At 52.2% G+C, this 19,165-nt stretch overlaps 2 protein-coding genes across 6 annotated transcripts in view; both read right to left on the bottom strand.

The window, feature by feature from the left end:
- Window positions 1–2,874, bottom strand: SELPLG (selectin P ligand). Its single transcript, XM_014287242.3, has 2 exons — window positions 2,239–2,874; window positions 1–1,419 (listed from the first exon to the last, which is right to left on the bottom strand). Exons 1-2 carry the CDS (start codon window positions 2,285–2,287, stop codon window positions 227–229), a joined length of 1,242 nt encoding a protein of 413 aa, XP_014142717.2. The 5' UTR covers window positions 2,288–2,874; the 3' UTR covers window positions 1–226.
- A 3,305-nt stretch (window positions 2,875–6,179) lies between these two features.
- Window positions 6,180–19,165, bottom strand: part of CORO1C (coronin 1C) — a 53,991-nt gene continuing 41,005 nt past the window's right edge. For all 5 annotated transcript variants that reach the window (XM_014287245.3, XM_055708654.1, XM_055708660.1 and 2 more), the window contains 8 exons: window positions 13,800–13,929; window positions 11,727–11,908; window positions 11,025–11,144; window positions 10,312–10,416; window positions 8,994–9,139; window positions 7,735–7,792; window positions 7,398–7,643; window positions 6,180–6,702 (listed from right to left, as the gene is read on the bottom strand). In XM_014287245.3, the coding sequence (XP_014142720.1) occupies window positions 6,583–6,702; window positions 7,398–7,643; window positions 7,735–7,792; window positions 8,994–9,139; window positions 10,312–10,416; window positions 11,025–11,144; window positions 11,727–11,908; window positions 13,800–13,929 (1,107 nt within the window). In that variant the 3' untranslated portion in view covers window positions 6,180–6,582. The remainder of the gene's footprint in view (window positions 6,703–7,397; window positions 7,644–7,734; window positions 7,793–8,993; window positions 9,140–10,311; window positions 10,417–11,024; window positions 11,145–11,726; window positions 11,909–13,799; window positions 13,930–19,165) is intronic.

Raw genomic sequence — 19,165 nt, 5'->3', positions numbered from 1 at the left:
TCCAGATAGCGCTTTAATGGGGTCGGCCGCAAGGGCTGAGCTCACCCTCGGGGAAAGCAGCTCCCCATCACGCTGGTCCAAGTGAAAACACCGACCCAAGGGGATGGGGAGCCTGCTCGTGGCTCCATGTGTGGCAGCGCCAGGGAGCGGGCACCATGGCCACAGCCCCGCGACGCTGCGGGATGCAGGACCAGTCCCTGCGGTATGCAGGACCAGTCCCCGCGGCTCAGGAGTGCTCTGGCAGGAAGCTGCTGAGAGTCAGGTTGTCACCGTCAGCCTCGGAGCTGCCATTGAGCAGCAGCTTCGGCCGCCGAGCTGGGCCGGCTTTGGGGCCGTTGGTGGCCACCTCGCCATCGGGCAGCAGGGAGGAGATGCAGATCATCTCGGTGCGGCTGAACCGGCGGTGTCCCGTCCGTGCCCGGCGCCAGAGCAAGGTGCCTAGCACCCCTGTGCACACCATGAAGGTGGCGGCCACCAGTGCCAGCAGCAGGATGGCCAGCAGGCACTTGCCCATCACCCTGCTGGGGTCCCAGGGGAGTGGCGCCGTGGTCCCCTGAGGCTGCGTGACCCCCGGGGCCAAACCAGTTGTCGCAGGGGGAGCTCCAGCTTTCCTGACTTTCTTGTAACCCGTGGTGGTGGGGTCGAGGGCTGGGGGGGTCACCGAGCTGCTGTCCGTGCCGTTGGCCACCATCTTCTCCTCACCAGGTGATGTGAGCCAGCTGGGGACGGTGGTGATGCTCTTTTGGGGTGCTGCCTGTGTGCTGGGCTCTGCTGGCTCAGAGCCCTGCAGCAGGTCGGGATCAGGGGAATCGGTCTCATCCTGCAGATCAGCTGTGGTGGGTGCTGTGAGTGCCTGCTGCAGGCTGGCGTTGGTGCTGGGTGCTGGTGGTGGTGTGGAGCCCAGCAGCAGGTCGGGATCAGGGGAATCGGTCTCATCCTGCGGATCGGCTGTGGTGGGTGCTGTGAGTGCCTGCTGCAGGCTGGCGTTGGTGCTGGGTGGTGGTGTGGAGCCCAGCAGCAGGTCGGGATCAGGGGAATCGGTCTCATCCTGCGGATCGGCTGTGGTCGGCATCACGAGTGCCTGCTGCAGGCTGGCGTTGGTGCTGGGTGCTGGTGCTGGGGCAGAGCTCAGCAGCAGGTTGGGCTCAGGGGAATCACTCGTGTTGCTGCTGAGCATCGTGGAGGCATCGTGGCCGTGCCCTGGCGTGGTGGCGGTGGCGCTGGGCTGCTGCCCACCGTCGACCCTCTTCCTGCGGGAGAGTGGCAGGGGCTCAGCCTGCGCCTGCCCGGCCGCCCCCCAGACCCACTGCACACCATGGTGCTGCCCCGGCTCTGGCGGTGGCATGGCCTCGCACACCCACAGGGTGCTCAGCACCAGCACCAGCATCACCGGCACGGCCTGGCCCGGTGCCATGGGACCTGCGAGGGCAACAAAGGGAGCAGAAGAAATTCAGGTGCTGGTCTCTGTGGGAGGATGCTGAGTTCTGTTGTTCAGGCTGGAAATGGCCCCAAGGAGGGATGGCGCTTGAGCAAAGCATCCTCCTCCCCTACTGGAGAGGGGACCTTGGGTTTAGCGGGGGGTCAGAGGATGCGACCACCGACCTCCTCCAGCCACGGCCAGCAAAGCCAAGCTGCCTGCACCTGCACCTGCTCAGCCCCGGCAGTGCCGCTTGAGAAGAAAGTTTTGAAAAGGAAGCTGAGTGTCTGGAAATGGGAAACGAGCCGCGATGGAGGTGGCTGTTGCAGGACAGGCAGTTGCAGGATGACTCCCCGGGCAGAAATGAAACCGTAGGGATGCTGCATACATTTTCATTGACTCCCCCTGGGGTGCCTGTCCTCCCCCTCTGCCAGCAGCAGCGGATGACACCGTGTGCCTGTGCATCTGTGCCGGAATGGGAGGAGAGGCAAACCCACCCCAAACCCACCCCACCCCCACCCCGTTACATCTGTCAATCACCGATCCCCCCTCAGCAGCCCCTGTGGCTGGTCTCTGCAGCCCTGCACCCAACAGTATCCAAATACCCATCAATGCTCCCCCGGCACCGAGCATCCCTGGGAGGCTCCCACATCCCCGTGGCACCCACCCACCTCTGAAAAACCCCAGACACCAGCACTGCGCAGCACGCGGAACCCCCCGGGGACCCACGCTTGCCCCAAGGGGGACCCTGAGCATCCCCTTTGCACCCACAGCATCCCAGGGACCGATCCCCCACCGGACACCCTCCCACCGGGGCTCACCTCTGCCGGGGGATGCTGCAGGACCCCGAGCTGCAGTGCTGGCAGGCATCACCAGCGAGGGTCCGGCTCGGGGGCTTGAGGGCAGCCCCAGGGCTGGGCAAACGCCGAAAGCCGAGGGGCGTCGTGGGCTGCCCTCCGCCTGTGCCTCCCGCCCGGGCGGGGAAGGAAAGGCGGGCGCGGAAGAGTGGCTGTGGTTTCAGAGAGCCCGGCGGGGGAAGGACGTCACGCCAAGAGTGGGGCCACCACGGGCTGGGGGCTGCGTGCCCCCACCACTGTGGCTGGCTGGGATGTGGGGTGTACCCCAAAAAGGGGCTTTCTGCCCCTCGCCGGTGTGCGCAGTGCTCCCTGGGAGCCCCCCGGCCGGCTCGGCCCCACCGGTGTCTCTGCCGAGCTGCGCGCTGGAGCTTGTGCCACCCCGAAAGCAGAAGTGACGGCAAACCTGGTGCCAGGGCTGCCAGCCCACCCCGGCATGCTGCGGGCACGGCTGGGGGGGCAGCTCACTGTGCCCCCAGAGGGCACGTGGAGGTACCCCAACACTGGGAAACAGCCTTCTCGTGCGAGGAAGAGGAGGGTGAGGGTCTGGCTCGATGTCTTTGCAGAGCCCTTGCACCAGGGTCCTTCTCTCTGCTCCGCCATCCCCAAGAGGGGCTCTCGGGGGCTGCGGGGGGCTGGGCACTGTCCCACCACGTGGCACAGGCACGTCGCCCCACTAACCGCAGCACAGGCGGGAGGTGCAGCCGCAGGAAGGATGCTGCAAGAGCACATCCGCAGCGAACGCCCTGCAGCTGCTGCTCAGGGCCATAAACAACCCCACCGCCTCCGCTGCCCCCACCCCGGGGGGACCCCGAAGCCCCAGTGCTGTGGGCTGAATGCACCCCATCCCTTCTGGAAAACTCCTGGCCACGGGGGCTGGAAGAGCATCCTGGTTCCTGCTGGCCCCAGATCGCTTGTGGGAAAATACGCACAGAAAGTGGGGGTCAGGTCCATGGGAGTGGGGGGCAGTGGGATGAGCATCCCCTGGTATGGGTCCAGGGGATGTGTGGGTGCCCAGGGAGCACTGCCGCTCCGAGAGAATCCCTGTCCTGTCCCCAGGCATGGCCAGGCTGTGCCAGAGCTGGGGGGCACTGGAGGCAGCTGAAGGCGGTTGTGGAATGCAGCTCTGGGGGGGGGATGCTGGGGGGAGGCCCCAAACCTTGGTGGGAACTGAACGCTGATGTTTGCAGCCTGGGCCTGCTTTGCCGTTGCAGGTTTTCCTGCACCCTCAAAGCAGGTTTTGGCTGGGAAGGAGCAGAATGAGCTCCCCCCCGGCTCCAGGGCAGCCCCCAGCCGGGGCTATTCCTGCCGGAGACCGTGTCAACCCAGCCTCAGCCCTCACCAGCAAGTCTGTACCATCGAGTCCTGCACCCAGCCAAGCTCTTGGGTTCACCCGCAGGGAAATCACCAGCAAGTCCATGTGCACCCACAAGGATGGGCCCCAGATCCCCTGGGACAGTGCTGGCTGGGGCAGAGGGGTCCCAGAGGACAGACCCTGCACAGTCACAGCCCTGCATCCTCTGGTTTCCTTCGCGGCTGTTGAGGGTAGTGCCATCATTTCATAACCTGGTTATGGCTAAAAGCCTAAAAGTGCACGTGCTACTGGGTAGTGGTGGGTGCAGGACACAGAGAGTCAAAGAAAAAGCAAACCAGAGGAAGTTTATAATCAATGACTTTTATCTTTTGAAAATGGAAGCAAATATTTGGACAGATACTATGGCCGCTCTATAAGAGCGCATCTTTCAGGACTTCGCTGGTTCTCTTCTGGGATATCACGGCTACAAAAAGCTTCAGGCACTGACTCCGGTTGAGCCTGGCTAGGCATCAGTTCATTTAAATAAAATACAGGCTATAAACTAAAAACCAGGGCGGCCTTTCCTCCACCCTCCTCGGACCATCTACCACGCACTGATCTCCTCTGGGCATTTCGATCCAGCATCTCAGAAAACTTATTTCCCTCCAATTAGAAAAAACCAAAAGGTCCCCAAGCACACAACCCTGAAGTCACACATACAAATCAACACAGAGATCACCATTTGGGGGAGCATTACGTTTGGTTTTGTTTTCCAAATAAAAAATAAAAATACACATCATCTCAGCCATTTACTGCAATACAACAACGTCACCAAACATTCAAATAACTTGGAGCATCCAGACTGCGAATCCAGCATCAGTGGTCACGGACACTGCTGCGCTCACTGCTTAAAACAAAGAAAACCCACTTTTCTGAAGCTTTCATGCTATGCAGTTATAACACATCCTCTGTCTCTTCACGACTCATCCTCGTGCCTCTCCAGCTACGTCACCTGGCCGTTCCGATAGCGCGGCTTCACCTTCACACACACAAGATATCCCTCCAGAACAGAGAATCCTTAATCTGTAAGTTCTGAACATGCAAACACTGGAAAAAATGGAGAATTTGAGGATTTCTAGCTAACCTAAGGAAAAAAAAAAAAAAATTCACTTTAGCCTGGACAAAGGGACACGTCCCCCCGCTGCCGGGGATGCCCTGGGTGGGGGGAGGCTGCTCTGGTGCGGCGGCTCCCAAGCACACAAACGTGCACGCACATCGGGGATGCAGTGAGCTGCTCCAGGGATGGTCCCAGCTGGGACAGGCATCGTGGCTCCTCAGCCAATAGCCCTCGGACACCCGATCGTCTTTGCCCACCTTTGGATTTGACACAGGTTGCCAACATCTCCCCAGCACTGCGGGGATGGGCAGTGCCAACCCAGCCTGGCACAGCATGCTGGGGGGGGGGGGCGACATGGGTCCTGTTGGTGCCCCAGGGGCGCAGCCTGTTAGCAGGGACCCATCCCTGCCCCAGGCAGCCCCCCTCGTGGCAGAGACCCCACTGAGCAGAGGTTTGCTGAGCTGAGGCATCCAAGCGATACCACGAGGAGGTCACAAGCTCGGCCTGCTCACACGCTTTCTCCCCTGAGGATCCCCAGCAGTTCTCCAAACTGGGATCAAAACCACCCTTCCCCAGTCCCTTCCACTCCAAAGGGCTGGGAGTGCAGGGGGGCTGGGTTTGGAGGTCACTCATCTGATCCGGGAACAAATAACTTCCTGCAAAGTTTTACGGCATGGTGGGGCGGTGAGGCAGGAACGGTGGAGAGGAAAAGAAACATTCTGAAAAATAAGAGAGGCATTTTGTTTTCGGAGACCCATCGTGCTGAAGTCACCTAGCTAGTGCTAAAGCTGCTTTGGAAGCAAGAGTCTAAATTTCTGACATCAGCATTAATGTGAGGGGCCAGAGAATTGCAAGCTGGCAGATTTCAAAAGCTTCTTAAAAGTCAACGAGCCAGAGCACGGTGGTGCAGCTCTAGCGCGAAACAAGTATTTACAGCAACGCATCCAGCTGAAACAGACCCCATGGAGAACCTGGTGGCTGTGGATGTCCCATGGCACAGCTTAAACCCTGTACTCTGCGGATAAATGTAAAGGTATTTCCTGCAGGAAAGTAACTTCTGCCTCAAAAGAAAACAAAAAAACCCTCGGCAAGTAAAACATGTGCTTTTGGACATGGCTAGAGGAATCCACGGGGGTATTTTAAAAGGGCAGCATGATGCTAGTTGAAAAGGTCTGTAGAGTGTAAAAAGGAGAAGAGGCATTTTGTGTGATGAATCACCTCCTTCACAACTACGGGTTTTTTTCTGTAAACTGTCAGACAATGGTGGTTAGGGAAGCAGGAAAGGCAGCTTGTACGATCTCTGAGGGGTCTCAGCAGCAGCCTTGGCCACACTGCAAAGGAAACCGATCTCATTGTTCAAAATTGAAGATTTATACAAAATAGCTTCAGTTTTGTTCTCTAAACAGTATAAACACCCACCATGCGCACACACACACCTGCACACACACGCAGTGCTGTCCCTTTAAATTTAAAACACAAATACTGCAAAGTGGCAAATAAGAAAAATAAAAAGCAACTTTTTTTTTTTTTTGGCAACTTTAAAAAATGGTTAAGAACAATGTGGCATTGGTCCCTAAATCTAGAAAAAGATATTTGGGCACAACATTGAAAGTCAGAATGGATTTGTTTTCAAGAATTCGTAACATCTGGAAAAAAAAAAAAGACTGTAAAAGTAGCACTTATTCTTTTTGACTTGTTTGACACAGTCACATAAATTCATTAAAACATCAGGAAAAAAAATCTTTCACTAAAAAGCTTGGCTTTTAATCATCGGCTCTCGTTGACGTGAATTTAGGAGAACAGGAAAGCTCGTACTGGAATGCTGCACGCTGCTGCTTGCTGAACTGGGGGAACTGGAATGTGCCTGGGCTGGCGGCAGGGCCAGCACCGCTCGCCCCGCTCAGTCCGCGATCTTTGCCATCTGCTGCTCCAGCTTGGAAATGCGCTCGTCTTGGTTGGTGATCGTGTCTTTTATAGATTTCAGCTCTTTCAAAATCTCATCCAATTTGGCTTCGTTTTGCTGGAAGACAAGACAAGACACGGATTTGTTAGGAGGGTCAGTGGGGCACGCGCTGCAGATGGGAGTTTTCAAAGCCAGGGGCTCCTCCGAAGGGGATTCTTGGGAGCCGCAGGTGTGCCGGGGTGCGCAGGCAAGCGGGGTGAGTGCGTAACACACGCCTGGCACAGTCACCGCGGCAGCTGCGATGCTCAGGGCACAGAGCAGCGTTTCCAGTGGCGAGGACATGCTAAACCAATATCTAAGTGTTTAAGGACCTACTCGATTGACGGCTGTCACTTCCACATCTCCCCATATTGCTACAGCTTGTGTTAGCTACAGCCCCCAATTTCAGACTTGTACAACCTCCTCCTGGACCTGCAACCGTCTGAGGTCTGTTTGTCCCACTGCCTGCCTGTCCTGGGTTTTACAGAAAAAAAGAGATGCACAGAAGCTGTCCCAGGTAGGTGGGTGGCTGGAACAACAAGGCAAGCTTTTCTTTGTGTCACAATTCCCAATCATCTTCCACAGCTACAGAAACCTTGCCTGGAACACCACAACTCAAGTGCCATCTCAACTTCAGGTGACCCACTGGGCACCCAAGTCCAGGGGTACTTGAGTCATACATGCTTGAGCTTTGGCATCCCTGTTTCTGAAGATGCAGCACCCCAGTATTCATGTCTCAGGCCACCACCCCCAAGTTTGTGGGTTTTACTCACGGTGTTTGAGGCATCAGCTGCTTTCTTTGGAGCATTTATGAGATCACTTTTCTTGTTTGCGGCAGGCTTGTTGTCCAGTATGTTCTTCTTGACCACCTTGAGATCCCTGTTCTTGCCTGGAATGTACCCATGCTTCAAGGAGATGAGAAGGGGATCGGCATTCTTCCCTTCAAACCACTCCTCTGCTTCCAGAGCTGCTTCTGGGCCAGCTGTGTCAGGGTACAGGTCATCCTGGAAGAGGTCCGACTGCAAGCCAGAAGACATGAATTGGTCAGGTGCTTTGGGGCTGGAAAGCACAAGCTGGCTTCAAACCACATAACCAGGAGGCAGGGCTCACCTTTCGAGGAACCGTCATGATGATGGGCTCACATTTCCTCTCGTGAAGCTTGAAGAACCTTTCGAAGAAAAAGAACAGCTGCGAGTTAGATGGGAGGACCCCAAAACACCGTGCAAAGGAGACCTCGCACCAGGAGACAGGCGATGGGAAAGGAGCCACCCCAAGGAGTCACAGCCGGGCTGTGCCAGGACTTGCAGGAACCTGCAAGGGCTGGAGAAAACCACCTGGGCGCACGCGGAGCTCCCCTCTTAGGTACTGGGTGACTTCAGAGGGTCGCATTTTGGCCAGGAGGGACTGTCAGCGAGGCATGGTCCACTGCTCAGACCAACGAGGCAAGCCCCACAGCGGTGAGCTACAGGTACACGCCAGCCAGGCTTCTGCTGTCCACTCACATGTGCCACCACACTCTGGTCACCCCTCGCAGTCCTGCCACACACTCCAACATCCCCAGCCTGGCCACTGCTGCTGAAATATCCACGTGCTTCAGGCAAGTGCAGGCTCTGCTCCCTTTCAGGGGCTCCTGCTTTCATTAATCATCAAAGGAGCATCCAAAAATGTCAGGGGCCACATCCAGCATGTCCCTTACCAGCGGTGTGCCGGGAGCCACTGCATGACACAAACCTGCCTTCCTGCTTTCTTCCTTTCTCATGTTTCCTGAATTGCACCTGCACTCTGGCCACTGCACTGCTGCTTCAATGACTCTCTCTAAATTCCTGAAACTAGCTTCCAACCCGCTCGCTGTGTGCAAGCTGGAGGCTGCTATCGGACCCAGGCACCAAAAATTTATCATCAATATCTTGACAGCATAGGCTGTAACCGACCAGATGCCAAGTTTTCTGCAGACAAGGTATTCTGCTAGATATCACGCGTTCATTTGTAACAGACCGCCTAACTCCCAGCATATTTTGAGGTTATATCATGCTATGCCCAGCACAAGCGTCACTTTGCGTCACAAGTCCCAACAAAGACTGCAGAAGCAATAGTGTGGCAGAGGGGTCTTTCCAAAGCAGGCTCCTACCCTCAGCAGTGCTCCATTTGTGAGCAGGGAGCACGCAGAAGGGTTTTACAGAGGGCTCCCAGCCCTTCCCCGCCCCGCCACACTCCTCCTCCACCTGCAGAAAGCTGGCCGACGTGCGCTGTAGGAACGTGGCTTGCACCGGCCGGGTGCAGCAGCGGGACTTCTCATTTCTGAACGACTGAGCACACGACGGGGGGGCCAGCTAAGACGACCCCACTACCCTGACAGCCTCTCTCCTTACCTGGCAATCTCACACTTGTTCACATCAAGGCCCCTCTTTGGCATGAACCCCATGCCCCTCTGCGGCTCTTTGCTGCTAAAGGTGTTGAGGTAGTGAACATAGGGGGATTCGTCCGTGATCTCAAAGTAGCGAATGCTGCTGTCACCCTGCAAGAAATGAAAGAGGGACCACTCCAGAGGCTTAAACTCCCCGTGCCCACATGCCTGCTTCCCGCTAGGCAGCCATCAGTATCACCTGACAGCTTTTCCTTCCAGGAATGGCACCAGAGAGTGATCCACAGTTTAGAGCTTTTGGTTTTTTCGCAAGCTAAAACTTTTCCTATTTACCAGCCTGATGTGTCTCACCTCAGGCTGCTCACAGCAGCCGCTATCAGACAGCGCGCTGCTGTGTTCTCGCTATCCGTACGGCCTCAGCAGGAGCGTAAAACACATCCCTGCCGTAACCCAAGCACGTCAGCTGAACGGTTTCTCAACAGTTAAGTGCTGTTCTTCAAAATACTGGGGTACAGCGACCTGGAGCTCAGGCTTCCAAGATTGGGGGTGTCAACTTCCACACCTCCTCTTGTGACAAAGCTCAACTTTCTGCCACAGGCAGGCAGAAAAGCTACAAACCAGTTTCTCTTTGATTCCAGGCTGCTCTACTACACTAGCATTTCTGAAACAGCAGAAGAGGCAGCAGATATAAAACAAGTATTTCTCATTAGCTGTTTACAAAGGTGGGATTCTTGAACGTACTTGTATGGATCCTCCTTTGCAATTACTCGTTCATCTTGACTTTGGCTCCTATTTGTAGGAAGTCCAAAGCTGTGGCATGAGAAGTGGGCACTTTAGAGCACTTAATGCCTAAAACCTGCTTTCAGAAAGAGCATGTGATTCCAGTTTTCTGTTACTTAACCCCACGAAATTACAGTGGGTGTCGCTACAGCCTCCATCATCTTCAAGTACAAGGAGGATAACAGCTGAAATGTACCTTCCTCCCACACTAACGAACAATTGTGCTGGTCAACACCAACAAGAGGTGTTTTGATGATGGTATCTGACTTACTGCATGAAGAGCAGCTTCGCCTAAGTAATTCCATCTCAAAGAAACACCCAGTAACATACCAGACCCTCACGGGCTCTCTATGGTCCCGCAGTGAGGATCAAACCAATTTCAGAGCAGCCTGATTTGTCTGCAGCCCTGACCATCGCTGCAGTGCTCATTTTTTTGGTTCTACCCTTCTCAATCAAGACAACTTGGGCAACATTTCAGAGGCGTCATTCATTCCACAAGAATCTCCCTCTAAACACACCCAGTCATGCCAAAAGCTTCTCTTTACCTTGCCACACAAGTAAATGATGTTGGTATCTGGATCGTAGAACGGCAGCAGGACCCCGTTGCTGGTGTCCATCTCATGAAGGGCTATTGGCTCCTCCATGTTTTTCTGGAAATCAAAAAATGCCAGGGATGTTAATGAGGAATGGAAAAGCTCGTGTTAACATAGGATCTAAATTATTAACGGTTCTTTGTAGCTAGTGAACACGCAGCGGTGTTTTCACCACCCTGAAGGATCTGTGCGTTACAATAACACATGCTGAACGAAATAACACAGAACGAAACAAAACAGGACCCAAGAAAATTCACAAAGGGAAAGATGTGACCTAGTCTACACATCGCTAGAGCAAGTGTCTCGTGCTAGTGTGCTAGGATCGCTGCCGTCTTGCTCTGCACATGTAACATAGAGAATGAAGCGACCTTCACAGAGCCGCCTGCTCTCTGTGTACCATCTCTCAGGCCCTTCCAAGTGCGCAGCTCCCAGCTCCATCGCTGCAGGGGCTGGTCCAAGAGAACTCACGTCCTTTACTGAGTGAACACCCAGCCTAACTAACGGCAATACCTTCCGGCCCAGCAAACCTGAGCAGCAGCAGGCAGCAGATGGAAGAGGGAATATGCCCAAGTATATGAACTGTGAATTTAGTGGGTGACTACGGGTCTGGGCTAGTAACAAAATGGGCATTACAACAGCAAAGTAGTAATGAGACAGGAACATACTGGATTCCAAAGGGCAAGCTGCCGTTCGCTCATGCGGCTGAAGCCAGTCGTGAAGATGTTTCCATCGGCGAGGAAAATGGCTCGCATGGGCCGGGCTCCCTCGTGGGTTTTCTCTTTCTCCTGAAAGAGATTTACAGGTTAGCCTCTAGCAATGGACAGAGAAGCCCAGCTGGTGGTGGCTTCTCTTCTAGCTGCACAGAATCGCTGGCAGGACACACTGCTCCTCCACACATGCTGACTCCATGGAGCAACATCCAACTACCTTGGCCTGACACTTGAGGGAAGAAAGCAATTACTAAACTACAAAAGGGGTGGTCATTCCTGGCTCCTTCCAGCTTTGCCTATCAAGACTCTTGCAAGGTTGAAGGAAGACTTCTTTGCAAGCTACGACACATGTGTAGGCTGCTACATCTCCACTTTGCATACACAGCTTCAGAACTGTAATTATACAAAAGGATTAGATGTGGAATTACACTCCTGCAGGTTTTAGAACTGAGCCCTAAAATTCGAGCTCAAACACTAATCCCGATAAACCCAGACAAATCCTTCAACCACTGCTATCTTTTCTGTAATTCTTTTCCTCACTTTGAAAAACACAAATGAACATGGTACATATGCTAAGCTAGAAGGTTCTTTATGTGCTCTTGTTAACCATCTGCTGGAGTGAGACCCAGTTGCTTTTTAATTATTGCACAAACTTACAGCAACAATTTCTTGTTTCCTGGGGTCAATAACTCGAACTTTTTTGTCTTTCGAAGCTGTACAGATTAGGCTGCCATTGCGATTCCAGCTCACATTGTAAATCATATCCACGTGCATGTCATCCAGGTTTATGAGGGCTTCACCTGTTCCCACATTCCAGATGATGATTGCATTATCACAACCTAAAACAGAAAATAACAGCTAAAGTCACAACACCGGTGTACACAGAAAGAAGCCAGCAGCAAAGAACAAAGAATAAAACCTGCTGCAGCAGCTCCAAAGCCTCAGACGCTGTCTCTTAAACATGCTCCGTGCACCAGCATGCACACAGAGCCCCATCCTCACCCAAAGACAGGCTCGGAGCAGGGACCAAGCAGCCAGAAAAGACACAAAACTCCTTCCTTGAAAGTGTCGAGCACCTTCTCAGAGGCGCTGTAGCTGTCCCAAACAAAGGCACTGCTCTCACAGATGGTCACCACCCCTGCCCACGAGCTGTCTGCACACATGCAACAGGCAGGAGGGACAGGAGAGGTCCCTGGCAGAGAAGAAGCTGAGGGGAAAAGCAGGAGGCACAGGTGCAGCTGAAGGTCGTCTGCAAAAGCGTCACGCCCTGGCCACTGCTACTGCAGATTTGTGCAGGAGCGCTTGGATCTTGGCTCAGCCACAGGACTACACAAGCAAGAGATGCCAAGGGCAAAGAGGCAATGTTCTTACAACTCTATACGTGAGAACACTGGCTGGCAGCCAGTCATTGCCTTCTCAGGTCAGAGAGATTTGTGGCAGAAAGAGTAAAAGTGGCACGGATGGAAAATAGGCAAGTGACAGCAAGAGAAACAGCAGAACAAAGAGAGAAAAGAATGGCAGGCAGCAAAAGCTGAGGTCAGCGGTTTTACAAGGACTACAACCATCAGGCGGGTGGTTTTATTGAGGTACCAGACAGCAAGAAGACAAGGAATAAAGCCTAAGATGAGACAACAGCAAAATAAAGAACAGGGCTGGAGGACCAGAGAAGGGAAGCACAATGTGTAACTGAGCAAGTAATTTCTCCTAAGGCTCCAGAGGGGTGAAAACATGTAACAAGGCACAAGATAACAAGCACTCTGAATCCCCAGAGGACATGAAAGACATCCAAAATCAGGTTTTGTCACCAGGAGGAACCCTGGAGACTCCAATGACCTGACAGCATCCCTCCTCTTCAGTGTTTCTTAGCAGTAACCCTGGCCAGACTGCTTGGACACACACATCTTGGTCCTTGCAAGTACAACAGCCTGAGAAGGTACCTAAGAAAAATCACCGTCTCTTTTTGTAGGTTCTTACACTGAGTTTCATTACGTTAACTGCCACAAGGTCTGCAACTCCAAGCATTTTTGGAGAAACCAGACTGAACTGGTACCTCAGAAGGCATTTATATCAATAGAAAACACACAGCTCATCTAACAGCCCAGCTGAAAGGATTGGCTTATTTCACTGGGCTCCAACCTAAAGGTCATGCTTTGAAAGCCTCGGACCGTGCTAATGGATAACGACTTATCCATTTTATTTCCCTAATGATGTGACTGTTTTTCAGTGGTCGAAAGCATCTCATCGTATAGACTGTACCAGTCAAGGAGACAATGTGGAAAATGCTGAAAATGAAAGTTTGTGGAAGGAACAGCCGGACTCGGGGATACCTTGCAGGGCTCACTGAAAAGGAGAAACAGTTGGGCCCTTTACAAAAGTACGTGAAAACAGGGATGAGCAGAGTGCAGATGTAAATGGTTATCACTGGATGAAACTTGCAGATCAAATAAAGCCTGGAACAAGTTTAATACTGTAATTTATGCTGCCAGACAATTTCCTGGTTCTTGTCCCTGTAAACTGAAGATAATAAAAGGCCAGGATAAGGAGGGGGCTGTGAGCCACGTCTCCCAGTGTTCCCAGGCAATGCCACACATCTTGTGATTCACCAGCCCGAAGCAGCTGGGAGCAGAAAGAAGGACAAGGAGTCAACAAGCTCCTCTCCAAAATACCTGGTGTGCAGGCAGAACGTGAGGGAGAGGTGCTTGCTGACCCTCCAGCCCTGAAGCACCGTACCTGCACTGAGCAGCACGTTGCGTGCCGTCGGATGCCAAGCCACAATGCCGACTCTCTTGGAATGGCCTTCTAACACTACCACCGGCTCTGTCAGGGACAGGGTCAGCCCGTTCTCAGGAATCTGCCACACCTGGAAAGGGGAAAGGAAAGACGGTTAGCCAAGGGCCATCCCCTCTGAAAAGCGTCTGGCTTGCTGGCCTCCTGCATCCTGCACTGTGCCACCGCAGAAGTCCAAGCTGTCACATCTCAGTAGAAACAGGATGAGAGAATCGGGGAGGGAATTGTTTCCAGCCACCAATAAACCTCTGGCTGATCTGTGCGTAACATCCTTCCTAGCGCTCGCTGCCAGCCCATAATCACCAGCTAGGTATGCTGCAAACGCCCTGTTACTGCTGTGTCCAGAGATCCATCTGCCTCAGATGCTGCCTCAGAAGGGTTCAGAAAAATTTGCCTTGCAGCTCCAATTCCATCTGAACAAGCTGCTGTCTTTTCAAATTATGCTCATCCCTTGGAGGGACAATATCGCAGCTATACTGGCGCCCACTTTTTATTTCTTTAGAAATACCAGCAATTACTTTTCAGGTTGTGTTTAGAGCCTCCTTTCTGATGCCGTGTAACTGGGGAAGAACAGTTTGGTCCTGGCATAGGTTAAAGCAGCCCAAGTTAGCCTTGCAGCAACTACCTCCGAATGCAGCAAATTGCCTGCTTGCTTCTTGCCTGCTCGGTTACACAACCCTTCTGTTGCATCTCCAGGCAAGTGCCATCAGGAGGAGGAACAGACCCCCAAGGATCAAACAGCGCTGGAATTCCAGCTGCGGAGTCAGAGCAGGTTTATGCACCCAAGGAGGCGCTTTCTGCAACTGGCTGGGATGGGAGAGACAAAACCCATCACCCCGTGGCCCAAGGCAGGATCAGCCCTACCAAAACTATTCCTGCAATTCAGCACCGGACAATCATCTTTGAACTGAATTTGACCTACATACAGCGTTATCAAAAAATTAAGTAGAAAGCCCATCAGTGAGCAATTATAACTACCTATAGATAGGTGGCAGCATCAGAGCACGTTTGCTTCGCCTTCTATTGTTTGCTTTCTGGAGTTAAGAGAATAGGGCTCGCCAGCCCCTGCCCACGATGCCCAAGCAAGCTGTCAGAGCCAGCAGATGCAAGAGGAGCAGGTTTCAGAAGCCAGGCAGCCAGACATGCGTGAGAACGACATGGATTTTTGCATTAATCCCAGTTTCTCCCTTCTTGCAGGGATGGCTGCTGCTTAAAGGAAACCCACCGAGAGGCAAAAATTCTCAGCGCGCACCAGCTCATCTCTAAATAACCCTAAAATGATTTCCCTTTTCTCTGATGCAGGTCTCAGCACCACCCCTCCCAGCACACTCAGCATCCCAGGAGGAACGACCTGCGACAGGCACACAGCCTCAGCAGAGAACGTCTCTGCAAGGGCTGAACCCCCTCTTTTCTCTCTCTTCTCTCTTCCTGCCCAACGGAACGCTGCTAGCAACAGGATGACATAAACTGAGGCTTTTACCAGCCATCACCTTTTAAAAACTGGGTTGTAAACTGGAGCTGTTCGGTCTGGAGAAGCAGGACGTCATCCTGCTCACTTCCAACTCAACACCAGCTTTGCCAGCGATGCAGCCACAGCGTGCTCTCAGAGGACCATGCTGAAACACAACCCGCCTTGCTAACAGCAACAAATCATTTCACCTGCCCGTTACACGATAAAAGCAGGTTCCAAAGCCACCCATTTTTATAGAGGCAGCTTGAGGAATAAACGATCTGACAGTGGCAACGGTTTCCAACAGGTCTGCTGACAGGGGAACTTGAACATCAGGCTGCTAGAACTGGTACCCACACTCGATGCCTGAACCGCACGCAGGTCTCAGATGAGCCACCTCCAGACCCCTCACCACTGCAAGCACTGGTGCAACGCTGCAGAAAACAGGTATAACCTAAACCAGTAAGAAAGGTGGAAAGAGAGAGACCTCAGTAGAAGAGGCAATGTGGGAAAGCCGGGGGCTCTGAGGCAGAGGTATGGCAGCTGCCCAGCACAGCACTAGGTGACACCAGTGCGGGGGTAGAGGATGCTTGACTTAAGCAGCTCGGGTCTGACAGCTCTGCCTGGCAGGCAGATGCTGGGGCACAGCTGATGTGGGGATGAGAAACGGAAAAAACCAGCAAACCACTTCTCCGTGAGATGAAAAGGCCATGACAGCCAAGACTGACCTATGCAAGTTGACGTTATGCTGCAGATTAAGCGGTGAACCAGACATCTGGTTACATTGGAGTCCTGAGCAGCCCTTAAAAATGACAATAAAAATGACAAGCCTTGATGAACACAGCTATTTCTTCCCCCAAGAGAAACTGTGTGATAAAAGCAGCCTGCCCCAACTCCCTCAGCCTCACTCTCTTTTCTGGGGGAAGCTTTGGAAATCGAATTGATTCATAAAAAAAAGACCCAGGAGCAGCACAAGCTCCTGGGCCAAGCGTGACCTGCAGCCAAGCCACGCAGGGAGAGCAGCAGGGTCAGAGCCAACCTCCCTCCCTGCGGAGGCGCAGCTGGAGCAAAGGGATCACCGGCTCCCCGAGATCCCCGGTTTTGTTCTGCTGCAGGTGGGAGCAGGGCAGGGATCCTCCTCTGCAAGCACAGCTTCGTAGCAAAGTAACTTGCATGCCAGAAAGCTCCAGGACCAAGTTTAAATGTGAGCCAGTGAGTGCAAGGGGTGGGAAAGGGAGATATTAGAGGCAAAACACCAATGAAAAGGATTTTTTAAAAGCCTCTGGAGGACAGACAGATTATTATTTTTTTTTGTAAGGGAAAGCCCCTATAGTTTACAGCAGCTGCAGACCAGTGTAATCCTCTGCAGATTACAGAAACTATTGACCTAATAATCCTGCCTGGTATTGCAAAAAAAACCCAAACAAACAAACCAACAAAAAGCCACAAAAAAACCCCAAAAAAGCAAGGAGTGTGAAAGGTCAGGATACACTCCCGAGCAACCTGGCCCACTCATTCCTGCATGGGGTGGGGTGCCTGCCTTCAGCGTGGGATGAAATTAGATTCACAGGGCAAATGAAGGAACTTTCACTTTGGAAGCAGAACCCAGCCTGCTGGCGGTGAGGACTCGGGATGAGTACACAAAGGAAACCTTAAAAGATAGCAAGGTTCACTGGACAGCAGTAACAGCTTGTCAACTTTCCCACTTGGGCGGGTTTGGTGGTGGTTTGTTGGGGTTTTTTCGTTTGTTTTGTGGTTTGTTTTTTTTTTTTTTAAAGTTAACATGGCTGGTTTGTTTGCGACTGAGGAAGTGAAGTCACACCACGGTGGTGTGTAGACGTTTGGGTCTCAGAGGAAGAGCAGGAGGGAAAGGTTTTGCACAAACAGCATGTAAGAGAGAAATTAAAGCAAAGTTTTTTTCAGCACTTTTTTTTTTTTAATACCCTTTCAAGAGGAATAAAAATGGTCTCTGTGGCTCTGCACCAACCTGCAGAGAAGATCAAGCCAATTTCTAGAAACAACATAAATTCCTATAGTCACATCGTGTGAGGAAACAAATGAGTTTGAGCCCTGGGTTTTATCTACACCCCTGCTCTTGTATTGCTGAAGGAAAAGGCATTTTGTGCACCCTTTTTTTTGTAGCTGTAAGACCTTCTCCACAGCTAGCTGGGTCCTGGAACCATGCCTTTAACTGTCTGCTAACAGGCTGGTGTCCCAGCTGAGCTCTAGTTTAATTTTAAAGGCAATTTGCTCAATCAAATGAACTCTACTCTGGCCACTACATGCAAATTCAATTACTATTTACCTTCCAATAAAGCAAATTTTCTGTATCTGAGAAAGGCCCTTTGATACCATCCACAAGCCTTTATACAATCCAACATTTTCCATCTGAATTAAAAAACCTGCAATACATTACAGCCATTCAGAAGAATATCAACCATCAATATTTAAGTAATTCCTTATTTGCTGGCACGAGAAAACAATTCTTCAAATAGAACACCAGAAGAGGCCACAGAAGGTATCTGCATGCCACGGGGTTTTAAAGGAAGCCTTTCTGAGCCCAATTCAGACCAGAGGAGCTGTGAACTCCCTGTGCCCCACTCTTTTTGCAAAAGGAGAGAGAAATTTGGCAAGAAACCAGCAAACGGGGCAGAGAGGCTACGGCTGTTACCGGCATCGCATCGTTTGTCTGGTGGCTCCGGTGTTCCATGGAAAGGGGCACGTTCTGGAGAGCTGTGAACAAGGTATAAAGAGGAAATACTTCAACACTTGCAGACTACAAGTATTTCATTGTATCTCGAACCACTTCAAGCGAGTTGTGTTTGCCAGCGCCAAAGGAATCTGTTGGCTTCGCGCTCCAACTGGCAAGGGCAGGAGGGGACGGAGGCCAACGCGTGCCCCAAGGAATACCCGGCGTGGGATGAAGGAAGAGCGTTCGCTCCTCCACGAGCCTACGCTACCACAGAGAAGAAAGCAGGTGGTGGTTTAGAGAGGTTCATTCTACTTTCTCCTCTGCTGGGATCAGACAGGGATGTGCTTATACCCACTGGCACTGTGACTTGCACAACGGTGGTCTTACAAGGGTGAGATGTCCTAAGCATTGCCCTCCACCCTTTTTTTCTTCTCTACCGCCAAATTATTTCTGAATGCATCAGACTGGCCAGGGGAAGGAATGAGAGCATCACCTGGAACTGTCAGATCACACCTACCAAGTGCCTTGCACCAAACTGACGCAGCTGCAGTTACACCTCGAAAGCTGTCCAAGCTACAAAGCTCAGCAGGATCAGAAAAAGAGATCTTCTCTACTTTTAACCCTTAGTCTAATGATCTCAAATACTGCCTGTTCAACAGTTATAGGGAGCTCACGGGACACTTCCACCTCCTACAAATCTGAGTTTTTATTTAGATGAAAACGTTTCTAGCTTTTGAAATGGCCAAATTCACCTTCCTTGCGCAACACAAAGGCTGCAAGGCAGTTCGAAGCTCTGGTGCAGGGAACCAGCCCTCTTCACCTCAAGACACGGGTCAGATAGCATCTCAAAGCCGTGCTCTCTCCCTCAACACATGTCTTGCTGACGTTGATCAGATCTGTTGTGGCACAGGGCAAGATCCTAAATCCTTGGGTGCCAAGACACAGATGGTCTTTCAAAACATAAGGTATATATTTTTTTTAAAAGCAGCTGGCACTTCTGCAGAAAGCCACGTGATTTCCTCTACCGCATCACTTTTTCTCATTTCATGTTGGCTAATGAAGAGTTCAGAGCTGATGAACAACCACATATCCTCTAAAGTAAGATGAGTTTATTCAGTGACAAGCTGTTCAGGAAGCAGGACTGTAAAACCTTTATTAAAGAAAAGC

The sequence above is a fragment of the Falco cherrug genome, chromosome 1 (assembly GCF_023634085.1).
Source record: "Falco cherrug isolate bFalChe1 chromosome 1, bFalChe1.pri, whole genome shotgun sequence".
Taxonomy (NCBI): domain Eukaryota; kingdom Metazoa; phylum Chordata; class Aves; order Falconiformes; family Falconidae; genus Falco; species Falco cherrug.
The sequence above is the reverse complement of the archived record's forward strand: the minus strand, read 5'-3'. Positions and strand labels throughout refer to the sequence as shown.